General features: G+C 43.2%; 1 protein-coding gene and 1 non-coding gene across 3 annotated transcripts; both read right to left on the reverse strand.

Moving 5' to 3' along the window:
- Positions 1–638: 638 nt before the first annotated feature.
- Wee1 (WEE1 G2 checkpoint kinase) lies at positions 639–23,596 on the reverse strand. Of its 2 annotated transcripts, XM_032892916.1 has the most exons (12): positions 22,689–23,596; positions 20,874–21,079; positions 19,762–19,822; positions 19,459–19,631; positions 18,793–18,914; positions 15,702–15,848; positions 14,374–14,469; positions 13,295–13,380; positions 8,195–8,365; positions 7,843–7,988; positions 6,311–6,402; positions 639–857 (listed from the first exon to the last, which is right to left on the reverse strand). In XM_032892916.1, exons 1-12 carry the CDS (start codon positions 23,259–23,261, stop codon positions 793–795), a joined length of 1,938 nt encoding a protein of 645 aa, XP_032748807.1. In that variant the 5' UTR covers positions 23,262–23,596; the 3' UTR covers positions 639–792. The 2 variants fall into 2 exon arrangements, with proteins under 2 accessions (XP_032748807.1, XP_032748806.1); XM_032892915.1 differs by lacking the exon at positions 639–857 and having other exon boundaries at positions 4,980–6,402; positions 22,689–23,595.
- LOC116894886 lies at positions 16,631–16,734 on the reverse strand. The gene has a single exon (XR_004387095.1). It is a non-coding gene; the product is annotated as a U6 spliceosomal RNA (small nuclear RNA).
- Positions 23,597–24,023: the final 427 nt, after the last annotated feature.

Genomic DNA, 24,023 nt, shown 5'->3' on the forward strand with positions numbered 1-24,023 from the left:
TCCCGCTTACTTTGCCTTTCCTTACCTATGCTTCTTAAAAACGACGTGGACCTGTCTCTATTTGATTGGTTTCTCTCTACACCCAGCCTACTGCCTGCAGTGCTGGCCCATCAAAGACCTAATAAACTTTAGTGTTTTCTTAGACCTTTGGGTCATTTCTGAATTGTATTACTCAATTTCTCCTTCCAATTTTTGTGGTCTGCAACACTAATTGGCTTCTGGTTTTCCTAATTCTCGGATTGTTCCTTCCTTATTAACACTCACACATCCAGAGAAAGCACAGCAATATCCAAGTTAGAATTCTCTCTACTTATTTAGTTTCTATCCCTAAATGATTTGAACCTCCATATATTTAAACTTTTAATGTATATGTGTGTGGTTTTTCTGCTTGTCTATGTAAGTGTCCAAGGAGGCCAATAGGGGGCATCAGAGCCCCTGGAGCTCTACAGGTCACCAGCCACCCAATGTTGCGCTGGGAACCAAACTTGAGTCCCCTTAACTGCTGAGCTATCTCTTCAGCCTGAGCCTCTATACTTTTGCCGTCACAAAGGTGACCCCTTCATGAAAATCATCCACAATTATCACACCCTGAACCCATTTCATGCCACAGGATGTCAGCACTCAAAACAGATACATGCTCTTTGAAATATTTATTAGCTATATAAAACTAAACAATACAGCGTCTGTTTCTTCAAGGTAATTTTCTTTGAAGGCTGGAATGGCTGAGGTCTCCCAGACGCTTAGCTTAATGATGTTTTGACAGAACATGTCATCTTTTCCTGGTAAATCTTCCTAGAGCATACAGTTATTTCTCCTCACTCCACAGACCTTTGAACTGCATTGAAAATTAGGAACATCTGCCACACACAGAAAAAAAGAAGAAGAAGAAGAAGTTCAAAGATGTTCAGAGGAGTGCTTCTCCAAAGTTGTTGATGCTAAATGTTGGGAGAGGGACAGTTCCAATGATGCCATCATCTTCCATTTATATATTTATTTTAAAACTAGAAATCGACTGATTTTAAGAAACTTCTCTAAGAGTGCTACCAGGTTTGAGGGAAAAGACCCACTCACTCTGTAAATCATTTTAATGGTGCTAGTCCCAGGCTTCACTTAAGATTATCACAATATCCAAAAACACTTCCAAAACCTTTCTCAAGAATCCTCTTCCTCAATGGCTTTAACTCATTCACAAATTGCTTGGAAAGTTCACACTCACAGGCCAGGTGAAAGTGGCAGCACGCACCTTTAGTCTTAGCACGTGGGAGGCAGAGGCAGGCAGATCTCTGAGTTCTAGAGCAGCCCTGGTTTACAGAGTGAGTTCCAGGACAGCCAGGGCTACAGAGAAACCCTGTCTGGGTGGGGAGCAGGGGGAGGTGCGGGGGGGGGAGTTTATAATTAGAGGTTAGAGAGATTAAGAACATGTCCTATTTAGAGAGGACTCAAGTTCAGTTCTTAACACTACATCCACATGAGGTGTCTCACAACTCTAACTCCAGTGCCCAGCTATCTCATCACCTTGTTGCCACCTCAGATCCTTCACTTATCTATGCAGAGACATAGGCACATTAAAACTGTTAAAGATTTTAGCTTTAGTTTGGGGTGGGTTTTGGTGTTTTTTTTTTTTTCCAAAGATTTTATTTATATGAGGACACTGTAGCTGTCTTCAGAAACACTAGAAGAAGGCATCAGATTTCCTTACAGATGGTTGTGAGTCACCATGTGGTTGCTGGGAATTGAACTCAGGACCTCTGGAAGAGCAGTCAGTGCTCTTAACTGCTGAGCCATCTCTCCAGCCCCTGGTTTGTTTGTTTGTTTTTAAAGATATAATTCATTTCTGTTGCCCAGAGACAAGAAGAGTCAGATCCCAGGACACTGGAGTTAGAGGCAGTTGGGAGCCACCTGCTATGAGTACTAGAATTGAACTCAGGTCCTCTGCAAGTGCAGCACAAGATCTCAATCACTGGGACATCTTCTGGTACTCCTGATATGTAGGTCCCCTCTCTCTGTGTGTATCTCTGTGCGTGTGTGTTTGCGCACACATGTGTGCATGTTGCAATGAGACAATGTGAACTGTCATTTCTTTGGTAACATTGACCATGATTTTGAAGATGGACGTTTCTCATTGGTCTGGAGAGTTCTAAGACACCAAGGCAAGCTTAGCCAGTAAGCCCCAAGAACACATCACCACATTTGGCTTTTTTTTAATAAGAGTTCTGGGATTGAACTCAGGTCTTTGATCCAGCCTGGGAACCTTGCTAATTCCATAATTTCTTGACCTCTGGAACAAAACATACTTTTTAAAAAAAAATCAAAGCTAGAAAATTGTTTTTTCTGGGGCTGGTTCAGTGGGTAAAGGAACCTGGAGACCTGAGAGTAATTTCCAGAAGCCACATGGTAGAGGAAGGATGCTTGCTGACTCCTGCAGGCAGCACTTTGACCTCCACAGGCATAAACATCATGGTACATGAGTATCTCCCCCATCCCACAAAATAAATAATCAAAAAGTATAAAGACATTAGCTCAAAACGAAAGGGGTACAACTCATAATTTAGCATCAGTCTTTTTTTCTGGTAAGAAAAAGCAACAGTTTTAATTGAATTGTGTTGATTCCTTCTACTTTTGGTTTTTATTAAAGTCAGCTTTCAAAAGTTTTATCAATGGTAAATATCTGCCTCAAACAATAATAGAACTTTGTATCTTACACCCTGGACATCCTGGATCTTGCTCTGTGGACCAGGCTGGCCTTGAACTCACATAGATCCACCTGGCCCTGCTTCCCCAGTGCTGTAATTAAAGGCATGCACCACCACTCCTGCTGGCTAACAAAAACTATTTTTCCCCCAATTTTTGGGGAGCTAGAAACATGGGTTTAGTTAAGAACATCTGTTGCTCTTACAGAGGGCCTGGGTTTGATTCCCAGCGCTACACATGATAGTTCACAACCATCTGCAACGTGTAATCAAAATAAAAACAAGGGGGGTTGGGGATTTAGCTCAGTGGTAGAGCGCTTCCCTAGGAAGCGCAAGGCCCTGGGTTCGAACCCCAGCTCCGAAAAAAAAAAAAAAAAGAACCAAAAAAAATAAATAAATAAAAAAAAAAAAACAAGGGCTGGAGAGAGGGCTCAGTGGTTAAGAGCACTGACTGCTCTTCCAGAGGTCCTGAGTTCAAAGCCCCAGCAACCACATGGTGGCTCACAACCATCTGTAATGGGATCTGATGCCCTCTTCTAGTGTGTCTGAAGAAAGTAACAGTGTACTTATATATAAAGATAGGGGGTTGGGGATTTAGCTCAGTGGTAGAGCGCTTGCCTAGAAAGCGCAAGGCCCTGGGTTCAGTCCCCGGCTCCAAAAAAAAAAAAAAGAAAAAAAAAAAAAAAAAAGATAGATAAATAGACCTTTAAAAAAAAAAAAACCAAGCCCAAAAACTAAAATAAAAAATTTATTAATGAGTGCTCTGCTTACACATAGGTAATCTCTCCTAGCACATACTTAACCGGTTATCTTTAAAATCACATTTATCTCTTTGTGTGTATGCCTGTGGTGGTTCGTATATGCTTGGTCCAGGGAGTGGCACTGTTGGGAGGTGTGACCTTGTTTGGAGTGGGTGGGGCCTTGTGGGTATGGGCTTACCCTTGTCCTAGCTGCCTAGGGATCAAGTATTCTACTAGTGGCCTTCAGATGTACCATGCCTGCCTGGATGCTGCCATGTTCCTGTCTTGATAACGGACTGAACCTCTGAACCCAGCAGCCAGCCCAATTGAACGTTGTCCTTCTAAGAGTTGCCTTGGTCATGGTGTCTCTTCACAGCAGTAAAACCATACTAAGACTGACAGGCTGTGCAGGTGACTTCTCTTCTACCATGTGGATCTGAGGGATTGAACTAAGGTCACCGCACTTGGGTGCAAACACTATATGCTGAGCAATCTTGCCTGTTCCCCAAACCACTCTGTTAACAGATTAAAATGACTCAACAAAAAAAAAACTTCCAGATGGTTCAAGATTTCTCTTCAAATTTTAGCTTTTTGAGGGACAGGATTTCATTGGCTGTCCTAGAACTCTCTGTGTAGACCATGCTGGTCTCAAACTTAGAGATCTGCCTGCCTTGACTCCTGAGTGCTAGGGTTAAAGCTAATTTTTTTTTTTAATTTTAAGATTTATTTTTATTTTATGTGCATTGGTGTTTGACTGCATGTATGTCTGTGTGAGGGTGTATGGAGTTCCAGTTGTAAACTGCCATGTGGGTGTGGGGATCGAATCCAGGTCCTCTGGAAGAGCCATCAGATAACTGTTGAGTCATCTCACCAGAGCCCTCCAAATAAGTTTTTTCTTGAATATCAAAAATAGCTGGAGAGATGACTCAGCAATTAAGACCACTTACTGCTCTTGCAGAGGACCCATGTTCTGTTTCGTGAAGCAACGTGGTAGCTCACAATCACAGGGAATTCCAGGCCAGGAATCGGATGCCCTCTTCTGATCACCACCGTACCAGGAACATACATGGTACACAGACACATGGAGGCATAATGTAATACAAATAAATCTTTAGTAGATTGGGTTGGATGTCTCGAGGAGCACTTGGCAAGGCCCTGGGTTGTCTTGTGTAATAAATGTACACATGAGGCAGCCTCCTAACATAGCGAGCTTTGCTGTGACTCAGACTAGTTAGAAAGCTGAGTTGCATATTTTATTCACTTAACCTGAACCTTTAAAATTATACCTCATTTCTAGTGTCATGTGTATAAACATGTGATTATGCTTAAATGTATTATTTAGATTGATAAAAACAATCCAAACTTTCATGGGCTCTCAAGATGTAACTAACATGTACGAAAGCACATCATCAAAGTCCCACATGGCATCATAGGTCCTGGAGTTCTAAGTTGAGCACTGGATGGTAAAGGAGGCAGCTAAGTTTCAGGCCACCCTGGAAGGTGAGATCCTATCTCAAAGAGCCAGCAGCAAAGAGGAAGTGCACTCTGCTCTCAGCAAGTCATATATATTTATCCACATTCTGTAATGAGCAGTGAGGGGATGCAAAGTAGAAAACAGGCACCGTGAAGATTTAGACAATTAAGGTAAGCACAGAATGACTTTTAATACGCCAGATAATGTTAATAAGACACAAGTCAAACAGACAAGTGCAAATGTGTTTCAGACCAAAGTTAATAGAAAAACAAATGAGACATTTCCCCCTACTTTTGGAGGGCAACATCTACTAGCCAAACACTGTTAGTCAAATGGCTAATCACAGGTAAAATGTATTTTGTGAAAAACTTGAATAGTCAGAAGTCATTCTGGTATTTTAAACAGCTATGTACAGTATTACCAAGATCAGTTTATATACACAAATATTGAAGAGAAACTGGGCAAAACATTTAAAAATAGGCTAACCATACAACCAAGTACAAGACTTGACAGGAGGAAGGAAACATGTTTTAAAGTCAGAGGACATTATAAGAAAAATTTACAAAACCAGTAATAATTATACTACATTAATACAGCATTCGAACAGGGAAGGGGTAGGTGCACTTTTTCAATGCACTAGCTTCAAAGTCCAAAGAAAAGGAGGCAAAGCTGCTTTTCATGAAGAGCAGCTACATATTTCACATAATTGTTTTGAAAGAAAGCCTATTAACAACAATGATTGTTTAATGCTAGTTTTACAGCAAGAGGAAACTAAAATAGCAGCAAATTCACAAGGCAAGGCTTCCACAGAATGACCATCCCATGGTGCACATGATGCCTAAAGTGCTCCCAGTTGGATATACAAGTATAATTCACAATAGAAAAAAAGAAACGTTAAGATTGACACAGGTACATTGGAGGCTGAGTAGTACTGAGTCTCTGAGCATTTCCCTTTTTGAAGGGAGAGGATGATCGCAGTAAAGCCCTTGAGTCCTTTCCACAGTCAAAACAAGGAAAGACACCTTTCATCACACGGCAACAGTGAATGAGAAGCAGCACACCACCACAGTGGCTCACCCCGCAAAGGGTCGTGGAACATCCAACAGTGACTGACATCCTACATGAAACAGACGGGAAGATGAGACAAAAGCCTGACAGAGCCAAGTCAGAATACAGCTCTCAACTGTAATTCACAAAGTCACAAAAGGCATTTTAGGAAAACTACTGACACCAATGGCAAAGTAATTGCAAAGTGGATTCTAGCAGTGATTTCAACCTAGCTTCCTCTTGTCACAGTTTTTTTTGTCCTTTGAGGGGGAAGGGCTGGGGAATGTAAGCAGTTCAGTATATAGTAAGGCTGACAGAGCGGTTCATTTTCTTTCCAATAAGTCGAGAAGTTCTATTACTCTGGGTGGTAGATCTAGTGGCCATCCGATCTGTGAGGAGTGCCCGTTCCTCAGCTGCAACTTTGGCTGCCATTTGGGCTTTCTTGAGTTCTCTACAAAAATAAAAAAAAGAAAGCAAGACTTTAATTTACCTACTGCATTAATTCTATGAAAAGAGTCTAAGAGGCCAAATACAAACTGAATTGTTGCGCTGGCTAGTTTTATATCAATTTGACACAAACTAGGATCATCAGAGAGGAGGAGCTATAATTGAAAAAATGCCTCTACAAGGTCAGGCTGCAGGGAAACCTGTTTCTTTTTTTTTTTTTTTTTTTTTGGTTCTTTTTTTCGGAGCTGGGGACCAAACCCAGGGCCTTGCGCTTCCTAGGTAAGCGCTCTACCACTGAGCTAAATCCCCAGCCCCGAAACCTGTTTCTTAATTACTGGAGTATGGGGCCAACCCATTGTCAAGATGATTCTGGGATGCATCATGATGGGTACATGACACACCTGGGGCTGGTGGTTAAGATTCATCAGCGAGAACACCTGCCACCAAGCTTGACAACCTCAGTTTGATGTCAAAATTCATACCCTAATAAGATCAAATCATGGCATGTGCACATAAACCCAAAAAATAAGTGAAATGTAATTTAAAAAAAAAATAAACAAAATAGGAATGAGAAGATAGCTTAATGGGTAAAATGCTTGCTGCACAAGTATGAGGACCCCCAGCATCCACCCAAAAAGCAGGGTGGGGGTTGAGGATTTAGCTCAGTAGCAGAGCCGTAGATAAGGTCTTCAGCTATGAGGGTGAGCCGTAGTATGGGCGTGACAGCACATGCCTGTAATCTTGGGGTTGGGTAGCAGATAGGAAATCCTGAGGGCTCTCCCAGACAGCCAATCTAGCTGAACTGGCAAGATGCAGAGACCCTATCTAGAAAATTAAGACTGGTACTGTGGTGCACACATTTGATCAGAGCCAGAGGCAGGCAGATCTCTGAGGCCAGCCTGGTCCACAGAGAGAATCCTTGTCTTGAAGAAGAAGAAGAAAAAAAATTTGAATAGAAACATTAAGGTGGAGAGAGGAAAACCACCTGATATTCACCCTGAGTCCCTGTACACGTGTACATATATGCACGCCACGCATACAAATAAACTTTTTTGATCAACTTTATCTTCCCAACCAGCTCTCTGAAACTGCCAAGTCCCTCGTCCTTAGATCAAATACAAGAATCATTTACAAGAGCTAAGCGCTCTACCACTGAGCTAAATCCCCAACCCACACTATTTAAGACAGTATCGCTGACTAAATTTGGAGCACCATGATTCAGCTGAGCTGGTAGGAAACCACCTATTTCTGCCTTGCCAGCACTGAGACCATAGACCCGCCTCTGTGCCCAGTGTTGTACAAGTGGCCGGGGTCCAGTCCTCCTAAGTCACTGCCTCACTTTGGTTCTCTCGCACAAAATTACAAAGTTTAACAAAAACCCTAAATGATCTCTTAAAATCTGAGAATCAATGAGAAAGGCAGAGTAAAAACGATAAACCCTTACTTCTGCAAAAGAGAATTTTTGAATTTTTCAGCATTCAATTCTATTCGTAACTGCTCTGCGCTCTTTCTAGAGGCAGACAGCAACACTGAATGCTTCACCAGCACCATTGCTGAAGGTCTTCTCTCTGGATCAGGATGAATCATAACCTAAAAAACAAAAGGAAAATAAAATAGTGGTTAAAAACTACTTAGAACCCTATGTGATGGGACATATGGCTCTGGAGGCACAGCCCAGCCTGGTCTACAGAGCAAGTTCTCAGAACAGCCAGAACTACATAGAGAACTTATCTCAAAAAAGAAAAAAGGAAAAAAACCTATTTAGTAAAATACTGAGGTGTTAATATAACACTCACTTTTAGCAACTCTGTCAACTCCTGGGAAAGCACTTGTGGAATCCGAGGTAATCGACCCTGTCGGATTTCATGCCACTGGTCTCCATTTCTGGGAAGGGGTTCAGCACCAGCAGCACATACGACTGTGAGAGCAAGAGCAAAAATATCTGCTTTCGGTAGATGGCTATAGTTCTGTAAAATTTAAAGAGAAAAAAAATTAAGGTAATAGCCAAAATAATAGATTGCACACCATGATGGTCTCTGTAAAAAATTATGTTAAACACTTTTGAATGCCACATTCAAGCATCTATTTGGAAACAAGCTGCTAACTGTAGGAAGATGGTGTAACTACAAATACAAATTGGGTCTGGGTTACCTCGCTTAGGATGGTATTTTCTATTTCTATCCATTAGCCTGCAATGTGGAGAGCTCTTGGTGTCCCTTCAAGGATATTAGCAAGAACTTGACATTGGGCTAGAACAAGAAAGCTCAAGATCCAAGATCTTGATCATCTTGGTAAGTCACTGAATATTTTGGGGCCTTTGTTTATGCCTTGTTTGTTCCCTTGTCTTTGACCTAGAAGTGATCTTATTCTTTGCATGTACCTAGAATGGTACAAAGGCAGACTGAAAAAAGGTAAATCCACCTTAACACTTGCTGGGGTCATACTATGTTGTCTAATTTTCTCTTTTTTATTTAATCCTCCCTCCCTCAAGAACTGTTTGATTTTGAGTTGGCTTGGTCACTACAAAATTCATGATGTCCTCATTTTTAATACCGAATAGTATTCCATTGTGTAAATGAATCATATTTTCTGTATCCATTCTTTGGTTGAGGAGTATCTGGGTTGTTTCCAGCTTCTGGCTATTACAAATAAGGCTGCTATGTACATACTGGAGTGCTATGAACATGTGTCCTTGTTATACGTGGGAGTAACTTTTAGGTATTTGCCCAGAAGTGCTGTAGCTGGGTCCTCAGGTAGAACTATTTCTGGTTTTCGGAAAAACCACCAGAGTGATTGCACTAGTATGTAATCCACCAGTAATGGAGGAGTGTTCCTATTTCTCCACATCCTCGCCAGCATGTACTTAAGTTTTTAATCTTAGCAATTCTGATTGGTGTAAGGTGGAATCTCAGGGTCATTTTGATTTGCATTTCCCTGATTACTAAGGATGTTGAACATTTCTTTAAGTGCTATTCTGTCATTTGAGAATCCTCTGTTGAGAATTCTGTTTAGCTCTGTACCCCATTTTTAAATTAGGTTGTTTTGTTTTTTGGAGTTTAACTTCTTGAGTACTTGTATATATTTTGGGTATTAGTCCTCTATTGGATGTAGGGTTAATGTCTTGGTGTTTTACTGTTACTCATGACCAAGGCAACTTGTAGACAATGTTTAATTGGGGCTAGCTTACAGGTCCAGAGGTTCAGTCCATAATGATCAAGGTGGGAGCAGACATGGAACAGGCAGAGCAGAGAGTTCTACGGTTTCATCTGAAGGCTGCTAGAAGACTGGCTCTCACATGATTAGGAGTCTTAGAGCCCCCACACACAATGACACACTTCTAACAAGGCCACATCTCCAAACAGTGCCACTCCCTGGGCCAACCATATTCAAACTACCACATTTTACTCCCTGACCCCCGTAGGTTTCTTCAAACTCATAAGTCTATGGGAGTCATACTTAGCTATAGCACAATAAAAAATACATTTAGAGCAACTTCCGAAGTTCCCACAGTCTATAGTAGTCTCAACATTGTTAAAGGGCCAAAATTCAAAGTCTCTTCTGAGATCCATCCAATCATTTAACTGTAATCCCCAAAGCAAGACAGGAAACCAGCTGGGTAACTCCAAACTCTGCACTGTCATGACTGATGTCAAAATGGTCTTCAGATTGCTCCTTTCTCATCTTTGTTAACTATAACAAAGTTCTCTCTCCTGGGTTGGCCCAATTCTCTCAGAGCAGCTTTCTTTGGCAGGGATCCAACAGCTCTGGCATCTTGAATTGGAACATCTTGGAGTCTCCAAGGCAACGTCAACATTACAACTTCTTGTTCCAATGTCAGGTCTCCACTAGAGAGGGCTTGCATCATTTCTCCAGCTCTGCCCTCTGTAGCATTCTAGGCTCTGTTGACTCCACTCCACTGCTGCTGTTCTTGGTGATCATCCTATGGTTCTGGCATCTACAATATGCTGGGGTCTCCCACTGCAACTAGGCTTCACCTTCTCCCATAGACTCTCTTCATGGTGCCAAGCCTCAAATCCTTTGCATGATCCCTTCAGTCCTGAGCCATCAACTACAACTGAGGCTGCACCTTCACCAATGGTCTTCCATAGCTTCTCACACTGCCAGCCTCAGCTGCTCTTCATGACCCCTTCATGCCTTCAAAACCAGTATAACCGTGGCTATGTAACCTGCTCCTTTTCATGAAAAGGCTCTTCATAAGAGTGAACTTTAGTAACCACACAACAGAATTTATACCAGGCTGTTTTGAGACTTCCTTTTTCAAAGAAATTTAAATCTCTTCGCCTTAGCCTCAGGCAGACCCTTTAGAAAATGGCAAAGAGCAGCCACATTCTTCACCAAAATACTACAAAAACAGTCTCTACACCACATACTGAAACCCCTTCTCCACTGAAACCTCTCAGGCCACATCTGCACAGTTCAAATCATTCTCAGCAACAAGGTCTTCCATATTCCTACTAGGATCGCCCATTAAGCCCCACTTAAAGCATTCCAGTGCTTCCCAAATACAAAGTTCCAAATCCATTCTTCCAAACAAAAGCCTATACAGCACAAAGCCTATATAGTAATACCCCAGTCCCTGGTACCAACCTCTGTCTTAATGTCTTACTAGTGTGAACAGACACTGTGGCCAAGGCAACTCGTAGACAACATTTAATTGGGGCTATCTTACAGATTCAGAGGTTCAGTCCGATACGATCAAGGTGGGAGCATGGCACCATCCAGGTCCAGGTAGGCATGCATGGTGCAGGCAGAGCTGAGAGTTCTACATCTTCACCTGAAGGCTGCTGGGAGAAGACTGGCTCTCACGTGGTTAGGAGGAGGCTCTTAAAGCCCATGCCCACAATGACAAACTTCCTCCAACAAGGCCACACCTCCAAATAGTGTCACTCCCTGGGCCAAGCATATTCAAATTTCTTTTCCCAATCTATAGGTTGCTGGTTTGTCCTACTGGTATGTAGTCATTGATAAGTGGATATAAGCCAAAAAGTACAGAATACCCGTGATACAACTCATTGACAGTATGAAGTTTAACAAGAAGGAAGACCCAAGTGTGGATACTTCAATCCCACTTAGAAAAGAGAACAAAATTATCACAGGAGGCAGAGGGAGGGAGGGACCTGGGTAGGAGAGAGGAGGGGGAAGAGGAAAGGGAGGTAGAATTGAGTAGGGGGAGGGGGGAGACAGGAGAGAAGCTCAGGGAGCCAGGAGGATCAGTGGAAATATGTAGCAGTGTGAGGGTGGGGAGTAACAGAGGGAACCTATATGAAGTCCTGGAGACCTGGGATGTGAGAGGATCCCAGGACTCAATGGGGATGACATTAGCCAAAATGCCCAACAATGTAGAGATAGAACCTGAAGAGACCACCTCCGGTAGATAATGGCCCCCAGTGGAAGGATGGGGAATTCCCACCCATCCTCAAAATCTTTGATCCAGAACTGTTCCTGTCTAAAGGAAATGCAGGGACAAAAATGGAGTGAAGACTAAAATGGCCGTCCAGTGACCAGCCCAACTTGGGATCCCATGCAAAGGCACCAAACCCTGACACTATTATGATGCCATGTTGTGCTTGCAGACAGGAGCCTAACATGGCTGTCCTCTGAGAGGCTCTACCGGCAACTGACTGAGACATGGAGATATTTACAGCCAACCATTGGACTAAGGTTGGGGACCCCCTATGTAAGTTAGGGGAAAGATTGAAGGAGCTGAAGGGGATGGCAACCCTATAGGAAGAACAACAGTATTAACTAACCTGAACCCCCTCAGAGCTCTCACAGACTAAGCCACCAACCAAAGATCATAAATGGACTGGTCCTTGGCCCCAGGCATATATGTAGCAGAGGATGGCCTTTTCTGGTCTCAGTGAGAGAGAATGAGCCTAATCTTGTAGAAACTTGATGCCCCAGGAAAAGGGAATGCTGGTGGGGGTGAGTAGTGGGGGAGCACCCTCTCAGAAGCAAAGAGAAGGGGGAATGGGGTGAAGAACATGGGAGGGAGAACTGGAAAAGGCGGCAACATTTAGAAATGTAAATAAAATAATTTAGTAGTAAAAAGTAGATAGATAGATCTACAAACAGATGCTGCTTTATCAGTTGTTCATGACATAATCAGAAGCAAGTCTCAAGCCTTTGGGGATGCATATGCAAACAATGTACCTGCAGAAATACGAGCTTCACATATGCATTCGTTCAACAAGGCAGACCAATGTGCACAGAACAATGTGCAAGGAGACTCTATTAGACTTTATGTGACACAACATCATAATTTACCTTTCATTTCCATAGTAAATACAACATTTTCACATTGTTCTCTATGCATATATGATCATTCTTATAGAAAAAACTTCTGGAACAAAAAAAATTCTAGGTCAGTGGAAATGTGATTTTATTTTATTTTTTAAAACTTACTTTTTGGGGTTGGGGATTTAGCTCAGTGGTAGAGTGCTTGCCTAGGAAGCACAAGGCCCTGGGTTTGGTCCCCAGCTCCAAAAAAAAAAAAGAATTTACTTTTTATGTGCATTGGTGTTCTGTGTGAGGGTGCCAGATCCTCTGGAACAGATAGTTGTGAGCTGCCATGTGGGTGCTGGGAATTGAACTAGGGTTCTCTGGAAGAGCAGCCAGTGCTCTTACCTGCTGAACCATCTCTCCAGCTAGAGTCTGACTTTTAAATATGAATATGGTAACAATATGGTCTCTAGAAAGGCTTTACAACTTTGAAGTTCCACTGGTAGTGAATGGAACAACTTTCAATGCCATCAGAAATAGGTTTAGACTTTTTACTTTTAGTTTACTAGTTAATTAATTTTCAACATATTAGAATTCAGTCTTCTGTCAACTGGTACTAAGCAAATACTATAACCCAAGGAGGAAGAAATTACCTCTTGTAAAACTTCATTTGCCAGAAAACGACTATCACCTTCTTCAACTTGTGGACTAGAGATTCTTGTTACATGCCCAAGATCACCTAGAGGTATTAGAAGAGTACAGAAGCTCAGTTAGTAGACAACTTATCTAACATGCACAAAGCCCTGACTTGTTATCTATAACCATATAAACCAACTATGACAACACAGGTCCATAATCCTAGGATTCAAAGTCGAGGCAGAATCCTCGGCTTTCTGGGCTACACAACAAGCTCAAGGAAGCAGACTTGGGATAATGTATACCTAGGATACAGAAAATCCTGTCCCAAAGTAGATAAACATGGGCTGGAGGGATGATGGCTCACAGACAAGAGCACTTGATGCTCTCACTAAAGACCAAAGTTCTGTTCCCAGCATCCACACAGTAGCTCCCAATTACTTGTTACTGAGTTCCTGGGGATCTGATGCTTCTCCTGGCTTCTTTGGGGACCAAGTATCCAGTGGTGCACTTACATGAGACTATGGAAATGTCTCAGTGGATAAAATGCTTGCCTCACAAGACTAAGGACCACCGTTCATATCCCCAGAACCCATGTAAAAGCCAACATAGGAACACATGTTTGCAAATCCAGAACAACATCAAGATGGGAGCTACAGACAAAAATTTCAGAGGTTCACAGGCTACCTATCCTGGGTATCCAAAGCAGTACACAGCAAAAGACCCCACCTTGGAACAAGGGGGAATATGAGAACACTCAAGCCTGTCCTTTAACATCTACACATGCTGTAACATAGTCTTTCCCATCATGCCCACTACACCTATGCACACACCCACCCCTAACACCAACTCTTCTTAAAGATTTATTTTATTTATTCCATGTATGTAAGTACACTGTTGCTGTCTTCAGACACACCTGAAGGGACATCGGATCCCATTATGGATGGTTGTGAGCCACCATGTGGTTGCTGGGATTTGAACTCAGGACCTCTGGAAGAGCAGTCAGTGCTCTTAACCACTGAGCCATCTCTCCAGCCCCACACCAACCCTTCTTAATTTTAACAGTTATCCCTAATAGTTAACAAAATAGTTTTACCTATTTTAAACATAACTTTGTTGGATATCCAGTCATCTTCATCTCCTTCTTCAGAGACTGCATTTGGGATTGAGGTTCGAGATATAAAAATATTACCTGTTGAATAATAATAACTATATTTAACAAACAAGGCTGAAGTGGAAACTTCTAGTTCTTTGGAAAGTTAGTTATGTCAAATGTTTTGCTGGGGCACACAAGTGAAAGAATGCTTGATAAAGTAAATACCTGAAAGAATGTTTTCCTGAAGCAGACACAGGTGAAAGAATGTTTTGATATAGCAAACACATAGAAGGACCTGTGATGGAGTATAAATATGACCCCACAAATAGTGGGAGACTTTGGCATTAACGACACGTGTATTGATTGCCTTGCATAGCATTGTTGAGCTCACAACCTGTGGTAACACACCAAGAACTGCTTGTGGGGTTCCTGCGGCAGCTTGCTGCTTTCCTAGCTTCAGGGTCTGCCTGCTAAAAGAACTGGACTGTAGCTGCCAGTTTGTGCCTGGGGTCTGCCTGCCTAGTGGACTGGTCTGCACCCGCTGAGCCATATTTGGTGTTTGCTAAAGGACTGAATTGCTGAAAAAGAAGATCAAGCTTGCCCCTCCCCCGCCCCTCAAAGAACTATTGCTGTACTGGTCGATTTCTCCTATAGCCTAATAACTTTTGTCTTCTACTACTTTTGCTGAGTGGTGGTGAAGAGGAGAGGTTGAACCCTTATTAAAAGCAGGTTGCAGGCTAGAGCGATGGCTCAGTGGTTAAGAGCACTGACTGCTCTTCTAGATCTGTAATGAGATCTGATGTCCTCTTTGGGTATGTCGGGAAGACAGCTACAGTGTCCTTATAACTAATAAAAAAGAAGTAGAGGGGCAGGAGAAATGGCTCAGCAGTTAAGAGCACTGGCTTCCAAAGGACCAGGGTTCAATTCCCAGTGCTCACATGGCAGCTTACACCTGCCTGTAACTCCAGTTCAGGGCTTCTGACATCCTCACACAGCAGGATGGATGGATGGATGGATGGATGGATGGATGGATGGATGGATGGATAGATAGATAGATAGATATGCAGGCACACACCAATAAACATAAGATATTAAAGAAAAGAAAAAGTAGCAGAATAACACCTGAAAAGGGTAATGATATAACCAGATGTGCAGCATAGTCCTGAAACAGATAACAATGTAAACAGACCAACTATGAAAGACTTAAAACACTACTTAGTAATCAATGAAAAGTAGTAAGACGCTTTCACAGTGCTTTCACATTGTTACAATGAAGTCCTTTATTTCCTATATCCAAGTCACAAACAACACAGCCAAAGCTTACTTACTAGGTTTTATATCCATGTGAACCAAAGACATTGAATGTATGTATCTCAAGCCCCTGCCAACTTGCAAAAGGAGATCCTTCAGCTCTGCTTCAGTAAAGTAGCTCATGACTCTGTAGTTCTCACTTACAGCATCAGCTAAACTCCCACCTAATGGAGACAGCAATCATCAAACATTTTACTTTCTCATCTCTCTACAGTCCACACCCAGAACATGGTATTTAATAGAATCAATCTCTTGCTTCAACTTTCTTGGGATATCAACTTTTATTTATTGTTTTTGTATGAAATGTATCTGCAATTATAGAATATAAAATTTAATTGCCAGGCCTAGTGATCAGGCACATAATCCCGGTTTTTGGGAGGCTAAGGTAGGAGGACCACAAATCTGAACCCAGGTTAGGCTACAAACTGAGTTTAAGGTTACCTAGCCCAGACAACTTATTAGGACAGGAGGCAATGCTAGCTAGCTGAGCATGTATAGATCCTAGGTTCAATTCTCAGCACTGGGGGAAAACACAATTTAAATTCTCTTTTAACCTATCAACCTCAGCAACCAATTTTTGTTCACTTTCTCAGGATAGATTGTCAAGTTTCTTTTTCTGAGAGGATGGGGCAAGTAAGGCCAATGTACATTTGTTAAGTGAAATGGGGGAACTGAGAGTAGAACAAGAACCAAGCCATTTTACACAAATCTTTAATCCCTCTGGAGGTAGGGACTGGTAAATATCAGTGAGTTCAAGGCCAGCCTGGTCTACACAGCAAGTTATAGACCAGACTGAGCTACCTAGCAAGACCCTGTCTATAAATAAGAAACTGATTTAAATCAGTAAAGAGTAGAAGGCTATACTACCTACCTATGTCATTTATTGGTCCACAACTATTAGACTGTTATTTATGAAACAAACCTTTACTATCAAGTGTTATTTTTTTTTTTAACGGAACGCCTCATGAATTTGTGTGTCATCCCTGTGCATGGGCCATGCTAATCTCTGTATCGTTCCAACTTTAGTGTATGGGCTGCTGAAGCAAACACTATCAAGTGTTTCTAAAACTTACATTTTTTTTTTCTTTTTTTGGAAATAGGGTCTCTATGTATCCCTGGTTGGCTACAAACTCAAGAGATCAGTTTACCTCTGACTCCAAAGTACTGAAATTAAAGAGTGCACCACAACAACCAGCTAGGTTTCTTTAAAAAAAAAAAAAAAAAAAAAAAAATAGAGGGGTTGGGGATTTAGTTCAGAAAAAAAAAAAATGTAAAAAGAAAAAAATAAAAAAAAAAAAAAAAAAAAAAAAAAAAAACAAAAAGTTAAAAAAAAAAAAAAAAAAAAAAAAAAATATTTATATTTATATAAATATATATGAGCTTATGTTCGTGTATAAGTGAATGCTCATTATGTGTGCACATGTGGAAAATCAGGAATGCTGGTGTCTCTCCACCTAATTCTTTGAGGCAAGGTCTCTGGTAGAACCCAAGATTCATTCACATTTTCTCTGCTATGCTGCAAACCAGAAGCCCCAGTAATTCTCCTGTCTTTGCTTCCCTGGGACTTGGGGATCAGAGGCACATTCAGGAAGCCCAGCTTGTTGCAGAGATTCTGGAATTTGTACTCTAGAGCTTGCTACTGCCAGTAAGCACTCTTAACTACTGAGCCATCTCCATGACTTCCTAAGCCATATATTTCTCTAGTCTTTATGGAAACAATTTAAAAAACAACCTATTATGTGTTAAAAGGTACGTTTAACCAGAATGAAGTGGTGCATGCTTTGAATCCTAGCACTTGGGAGGTAGAAGCAGGCGGATCTCTGTGAGTTGTCTATAGAGCAAGTTCCAGGACAGCCAAAGAGAATACCCTGTCTTGAAAAACAAAAAAACCCCAAAAGGGTAGCTTGTAATAATAACAGATTCCTATAAGGATCAGAATTCGGGTGTTAAGGTAAAGATTTAAAGAAAAAGGAAAGTGAAAGACTTGTGAAAGCTATACAAAGCTGACCTTTATTTCCCTGTTTTGTTTAAACTGAGGTAGGGGAGCATATAGACAATTAAAAAAATATATAACTTACTGCAGTGGTTAGAATAGATTTGGCCCTCATAGAATCATGTGTTTGGCCCACTGGAAGTGACACTATTAGGATGTGTCCTTTTTGGAGGAAAATATGTCACTATCGTGGTGGGCTTTGAGGTCCTATGCTCAAGCTCTGCCCAATGTGGGAGGACCCTCCTCCTGGCTGCCAGTGGAAGACAGTCTCCTGCTGCTGCCTTTGGATCAAGATGTAAAACTCTTGGCTCCTCCAGCACCATGTCTGCCTGGTTGCTGCCATGTTTCCTACCAAGATGATAATGGACTTAACCTCGAAACTGTAAGCCAACTCCAGTTAATGTTTTCTTTCACAATAGTTACCTTGGTCATGATGTCTTCTCACAGCAATAAAACTCTAAGGCACTTAATATTAAAGTGAATTATATGTAAGTATATATAAGTATAAATATATAAGTATTAATGACTTATAGCAATAAGCTAGACTGGACAGATGGTGGGAATAAAGCATGATTTTAGAATGTCTTCAAGAAATGGCTAAATTGGGGCTGGAGAGATGGCTCAGTGGTTAAGACTACCAACTGCTCTTTTAGAGGTCCTGAGTTCAAGTCTCAGTAACCACATGGCTGTAATGGGATCTAGTGTGACTGAAGACAGCTACAGTGTACTCCTATACATAAAATAAATAAATCTTAAAAAAAAAAAAAAAAAGTCTTAACAAGGGGACTAGAGAGATGATTCAGCGGTTAAGAGCACTGGCTGCTCTTCCAGAGGGCCTGAGTTCAAATCCCAGCAATCACATGCCACCTCACAAAGTCTGTAACTCCAGTTCCAGGGAATCTGACACCCTCAAACACCAGTGCACATAAAAATAAATCAATTAATTAAAAAAATCTTGTTCAACGTACAGGAACACCACACAGAGGAAGCCAAGGATGTATCCTAACACATATGAGGAACTGACCCCCCGCCCCAAAGGGACAAAAAGAGAAAAACGTAAGATTGCAATAAATATTCCCATGGTATTTATTATGAATGACGATGAGATCACTTACCGTTACAGTATTCATTCTGTATAAGCATATGGTCATCTTCTGCCCAGGCAGAGAAATAACGAACCACATGGGGATGCTGTCCAAGCACAGCATGAGCATACACTTCTCTCAAAGCATTCTGTCTAGAAGAACAATATGAATAAGATGTTAAATCATTTCTACTCAGGAATAATCAATTTATCTGAAGCACCATAAAGTAAACCCAACCTCTTTAAACTATCACTATGCTAAAAGATGATTAGTTAAGAGAACTAAGAATTATGCAAACTGGCATGGTGGCACACACTTTAACCCTGCCCTCCGGGAAACTGAGGCAGAAGAATGGGAATTCAAAATCCTCAGTACATAGTGAGCTCACCCAGGCTAGTCTGAGCTACATAAACCTATCAGGGTGCTGGCAAGTTTGCTCAGCAGTTAAGAGCAATGGACTTCCAGAGGTCCTGAGTTCAATTCCCATCAACCACATGGTGTCTCACAACCATCTCTATTGGGATCCAGTGCCCTCTTCTGATGTGTCTGAAGCCAGCTACAATGTACACATATACATAAAATAAATCTTTAAAAATAAATAAATTAAAGCATTAGGTGTTTGGTTACATAAAACCTTAATGTTTACTAGTAACAAAGGAGATTAAAAAAGCAAAAGACAAAATGTTTAATACATACTCATCAACAGAGCCAGCCAATGGCTTTTTTGATCGTTTAATGGCATAAATGCATCCATCTAGCCTCTTCACACATTTAAACACAGAACCAAATTCTCCAGAACCAATTTTCTCCAGCTCATGAAATTCAGTTGTATATCGTGACTTCATATTGCTTTCAGTAATTGTAATTCTCTGTAAAAGGAGGGTATCCATGTATAATACAAAGATATGAAACATGTAAATATATTTCTACCTTAGGTTCTGCTGTTTACTTAAGAAGCAAACATATAATAACAACGTTTTAAATAATAAAGTTATTTACTTTGGCAGGTCTTGTTTCATCTTCAAACTCATAATCACTGGCTTCCATGTCTTCAGAGGAACTAAAAAGTAAATATGTGGGTTTTACTAAAACATCAACTTGAAACTAAAAGCCTTACCTAACTACATACAGAGTGAAATGCATTTTTGATGGATACAATTAAAGGAGAAGCATTTAATTTTGTAACCCTAAAATTTGACTCAGATGAGGAAAATAAAGTTCCTATGGAGATAAGCTCACTAAGTAGACTGCTCACATGGACAAAAACTAAAGCATTAGAAATGAAATCTCTGGCCACAGAGGTAGCTCAGAACAGTGGTTCTCCCCTTTGGTTCTTTTTTTTTTTTTTTTTTTCCGGAGCTGGGGACCGAACCCAGGGCCTTGGGCTTCCTAGGTAAGCGCTCTACCGCTGAGCTAAATCCCCAGCCCAGTGGTTCTCAATATACTCACATTACAATGCATAACAGTAACGGAATTACAGTTATGAAATAGCAACTATGGATGAGGGGTCACCATAACAAGAGGAACTGTATTAAAGGGTCAAATCATTAGGAAGGTTGAGAAACACTGGTTCAGAAGGTAAAGGCTCTAGCTACCTCTTGACACCTGAGCTTAATGCCAGAGACCCACACAGTGAAAGGAGAACCAACTCCTGAAAGTTGACCCCGCCATGTGTTAACCTCACATGTGTGAACCTCATACCCAAAATAAATATAGTAACAACTCTCTCCCATTAGTTGCCACCATAAATCTGACACAAAATCTAGACTTTTCTTAAAGATTTGTATATAAGTGTTTTGTGGGTATGAAAGTCACATGCATGCCTAGTGCCTGAAGAGGTCAGAGGGTCAATAGATCCCCTGGAACTAGAATTATAGCCATTTGAGTGCTGAGAACTAAACCCCAAGAACAGCAAGAGCTCTTAACACCTAAGCCACCTCTCGGGTCATAGAATCATGGTTTCTTTTCTTTCCCTTTCTCAGACAACTACTTTCCTACAGCTGATTACCCCGCCTCCTGAGAGCTAAGTGCTAATATAGCCGTTCCTGCGATTCAGTAGAAGCCTAATTTTGAGAGTACACCTTAGATACAGAGGAACAAACTATACTTACTCATTAAAATATGCTCTCTTTCTCCCACGACACTGTCCTGAGGAATGAAGCATTACAGGATCCGGAGTAAAGGGGTTAATATTCACTTGAGGAGTTTGCCGTGTGTCGAATTCTCTTTTTCCTGATTTTTCAGTGTCCATGAATAGAGAACTACCCCGGAGTTTAACAGAGCTGGAATCAATAACTCGAGCTTTGGAAAGCAAACTCTAGGAAAGGGAAATACAATCCTCAGGATCCAGTCTTCTGGACAGTCTTCTCAATATAACCTCCAACTTGCCTTTCTAAGTGGCCGAATATGTAGCCCAAAGCAGCACATTGTGAATGAAGCTCTGTACTAGAACCCATGCAGGGAGAGGTTCCGTTTCCCGACTTGGGGAAAGAAAAGAACAAGGGAAGGGGCAACACACAAGCCTTAGTTATACTTCAAGTAAAATAAACAGTGGCTGACTTAGTGGTCAAGTTGAATACTAACTACTTATCTGTAAAAGACAGCAAAGTAAAAACCGGTACTTAATCCTAAAAAGGAACATCTGTAGTGACTAAACTACAAAAAAGTTCCTATCAGTGGCTAAAAATTAACAGGCTCTTTTAACATTCTAAAAATAAAAACTATCACTCTCATAAAAAAATTCCCACATCCACCACAAGAAGGCTTTTTGGGTCTGTCGGCCTATAAAATAGCAAAGCACAAAACACATGTATACTCGAGGTTTATGACTAAGGTTGCACGGAAATCAGTAATAGACTCCCTTTAAAAGGCCTATTTCGGGGTTGGGGATTTAGCTCAGTGGTAGAGCACTTGCCTAGCAAGCGCCAGGCCCTGGGTTCGGTCCTCAGCTCCGAAAAAAAGAAAAAAGGGGGAAAAAAATGCCTATTTCGAGGGGCATGGTAGCGAGCCTTTAGCTCCAGCACTTGGGAGGCAGAGGCAGGAGAATCTCTGAGTTCGAGGCCAGCCTACTCTACAAAGTGGGTTCCAGAACAGCCAAGGTTGTTACACAGAGAAACCTTGTCTCAAAAAAGGGAATTTATTTCTCGTGTTAAATTTATAGATGCCATGCTTGTCTTTATTTGAGGAACTGTCTACTTTTAATTTTTTTGTGACTTGTCAAGAATTACCAGTGACAACATGCATATTCACGGGCTATTCCGGACGGGTTCTAAACACATACACTTCTTTAAGACACATTAGTTTTGACACACAGGCCAACAAAACCGCAGGGGAAACCCCAGAATAAACACAAAGCTTCCCTAATACTAAGTCCCGAAAGACAATCAAAAGCTACCTGGAATATTCACGAGTTCACGACAGTAAACGCAGTGACAACTCCCCAAAAGGAAAAAGCAGAATTCTAATACCATATAACACGGAACCACAAGTCCAGAGGGTTGGAATAAAACCTTTTAATAAACCGAACTCCTTCTATCCGTGCCCCCCAAATTACAGGCCCGGACACCGGGTTTAACAGGCACCATATGGCTCGGAGTGTCAGGTGGCCAGCAGCAATCCGGCATCCTAGCACACCGCGCCACCGGGGCCAAATACTCAACCACCTGGACAGTGGGGACCAGGCCCTTTGTAAAGTGGCGTAGTTACAGACCAGGCCCATTGTTCAGTTACATAATCTTAACCGACAACTTCTGGGCAGAGCCAAAAAAGTGGGCTGCCAACTTTTTTTTTCCAGTGGCGGCACAGGACGGCGAGCGGGGTGCGGCGGGGCGGTTATGTAACCGAACCCCGGCAGTGGCGCGCAGGGCAGCAGCGCCGCGGCCTTTTTTTAAAGGCCCTGGAGCCGGCTCCTCCGCCCCCTCCATTACCTTGGGAGTGTGCGGCGTGTCGAACAGGCGCAACTTGCGGAAGGTCTTGTGCGGAGGGGTGCTCGGGTAGTCGGGCTGCGGAGAACAGGGGTCGTCCATGGCTCGCGGGACCCCGCAGCCCCGCGGGGAGGCATCCCCAGGGCCGCCGCAGCGCACCGGCGAGAACGAGCTGCCCAGAAAGTAGGCAGTCGTAGGTGACTTGACGGGCGACGAAGAGCCGAAACCCTCCTCCTCCCAAGAGTCGCCCTCGGCTCCTCCGCCCGCCGCTTGCGCGCCCCCGCCGCCGCCCCGCAGCAGCAAGTCCTCCTCCAGCTCTCCGGGGCTGCTGGGCTCCGCGCCGGGCGAGCGGCGGCGGCGCTCGGCCTCGGCCTCCGCAGGGCTGCGTGCAGAGGGCAGCGGCGAATCAGGCTCCTGGAAGGCCGAATCCTCCCCCGTACTGTGGCCGCTGCCTTCCTCCTCCTCCTCTTCCTCCTCACAATCGCTGCCGGGTGAGAAGATGAGCTTCTGCCGCAAACTGCAGGCGGCTGCGGCGCGGCGGGTGGGCGGCGGCTGCTGTCGGCTCAGGAAGCTCATTTCCCGGCTGCAGTCACGGCGGAGCACCGGAGAGCAGAGGACCGGCGAGCACAGGCCGGCGGCGTCCAGGTCGCGGCTGGCACAGGGGGCGGGTCCGCCACGTGCGATCCGGCGCGCCCGGCTGAGGCTGCAGCGGGCCTGCGCGGGGTCAGCGGCGGCGACTCCGAGGCCTGCCAAGCTCCCGACGCCGCGACGGCGACGACTGCGGCGCGATATGTCCAGCGGAGACTGACCGGTCCACTGCTGGTGAAGGTCTCCGCAAGTTCGGCCGCAAGTTCGCGTTCCGCGGCTTCCCGCGACCGTTAACCACGTGAGGGCCCAGCCCACCAATCCCCGCCCAGCCCCGGTTTGAAAAAACAGGGAGGGCGCGACGTAGCCCACGGGGATGGAACCGGCTACGCGATTTTGGCGGGAACTCGCTGGCTCCGCCCCACGGCCTAGGCGCGCCGCCAGTCCTGGGCGGGTCGTGGCGTGGACGGCCAATGAGTGGGCCTCGATTGCACAGAAGCCCGCCCAGAATCTATGTGAAGTGGACCGGAGCCTGCCGGGAGCCGCCCGACGAGGAGGGGCGTAGGGAGCACGTCTACCGCCCTGTGCTGGGCGTGGGTCAGCCTCCCGGTCGCCCGGTTCAGAAGCATCCGGGCACTGTGCAGCCTTTGGGGACGGCTAGAAGCCTGGCCCAACCCCACGTTCTGAAGCCCGACCCCTTGGCGTTCTGGGCGTGGCTGTGTCCAGTCACGTTCCAGAGTCGCGGTCTGAGCC

Source organism: Rattus rattus, chromosome 2 (assembly GCF_011064425.1).
Source record: "Rattus rattus isolate New Zealand chromosome 2, Rrattus_CSIRO_v1, whole genome shotgun sequence".
Lineage (NCBI taxonomy): Eukaryota > Metazoa > Chordata > Mammalia > Rodentia > Muridae > Rattus > Rattus rattus.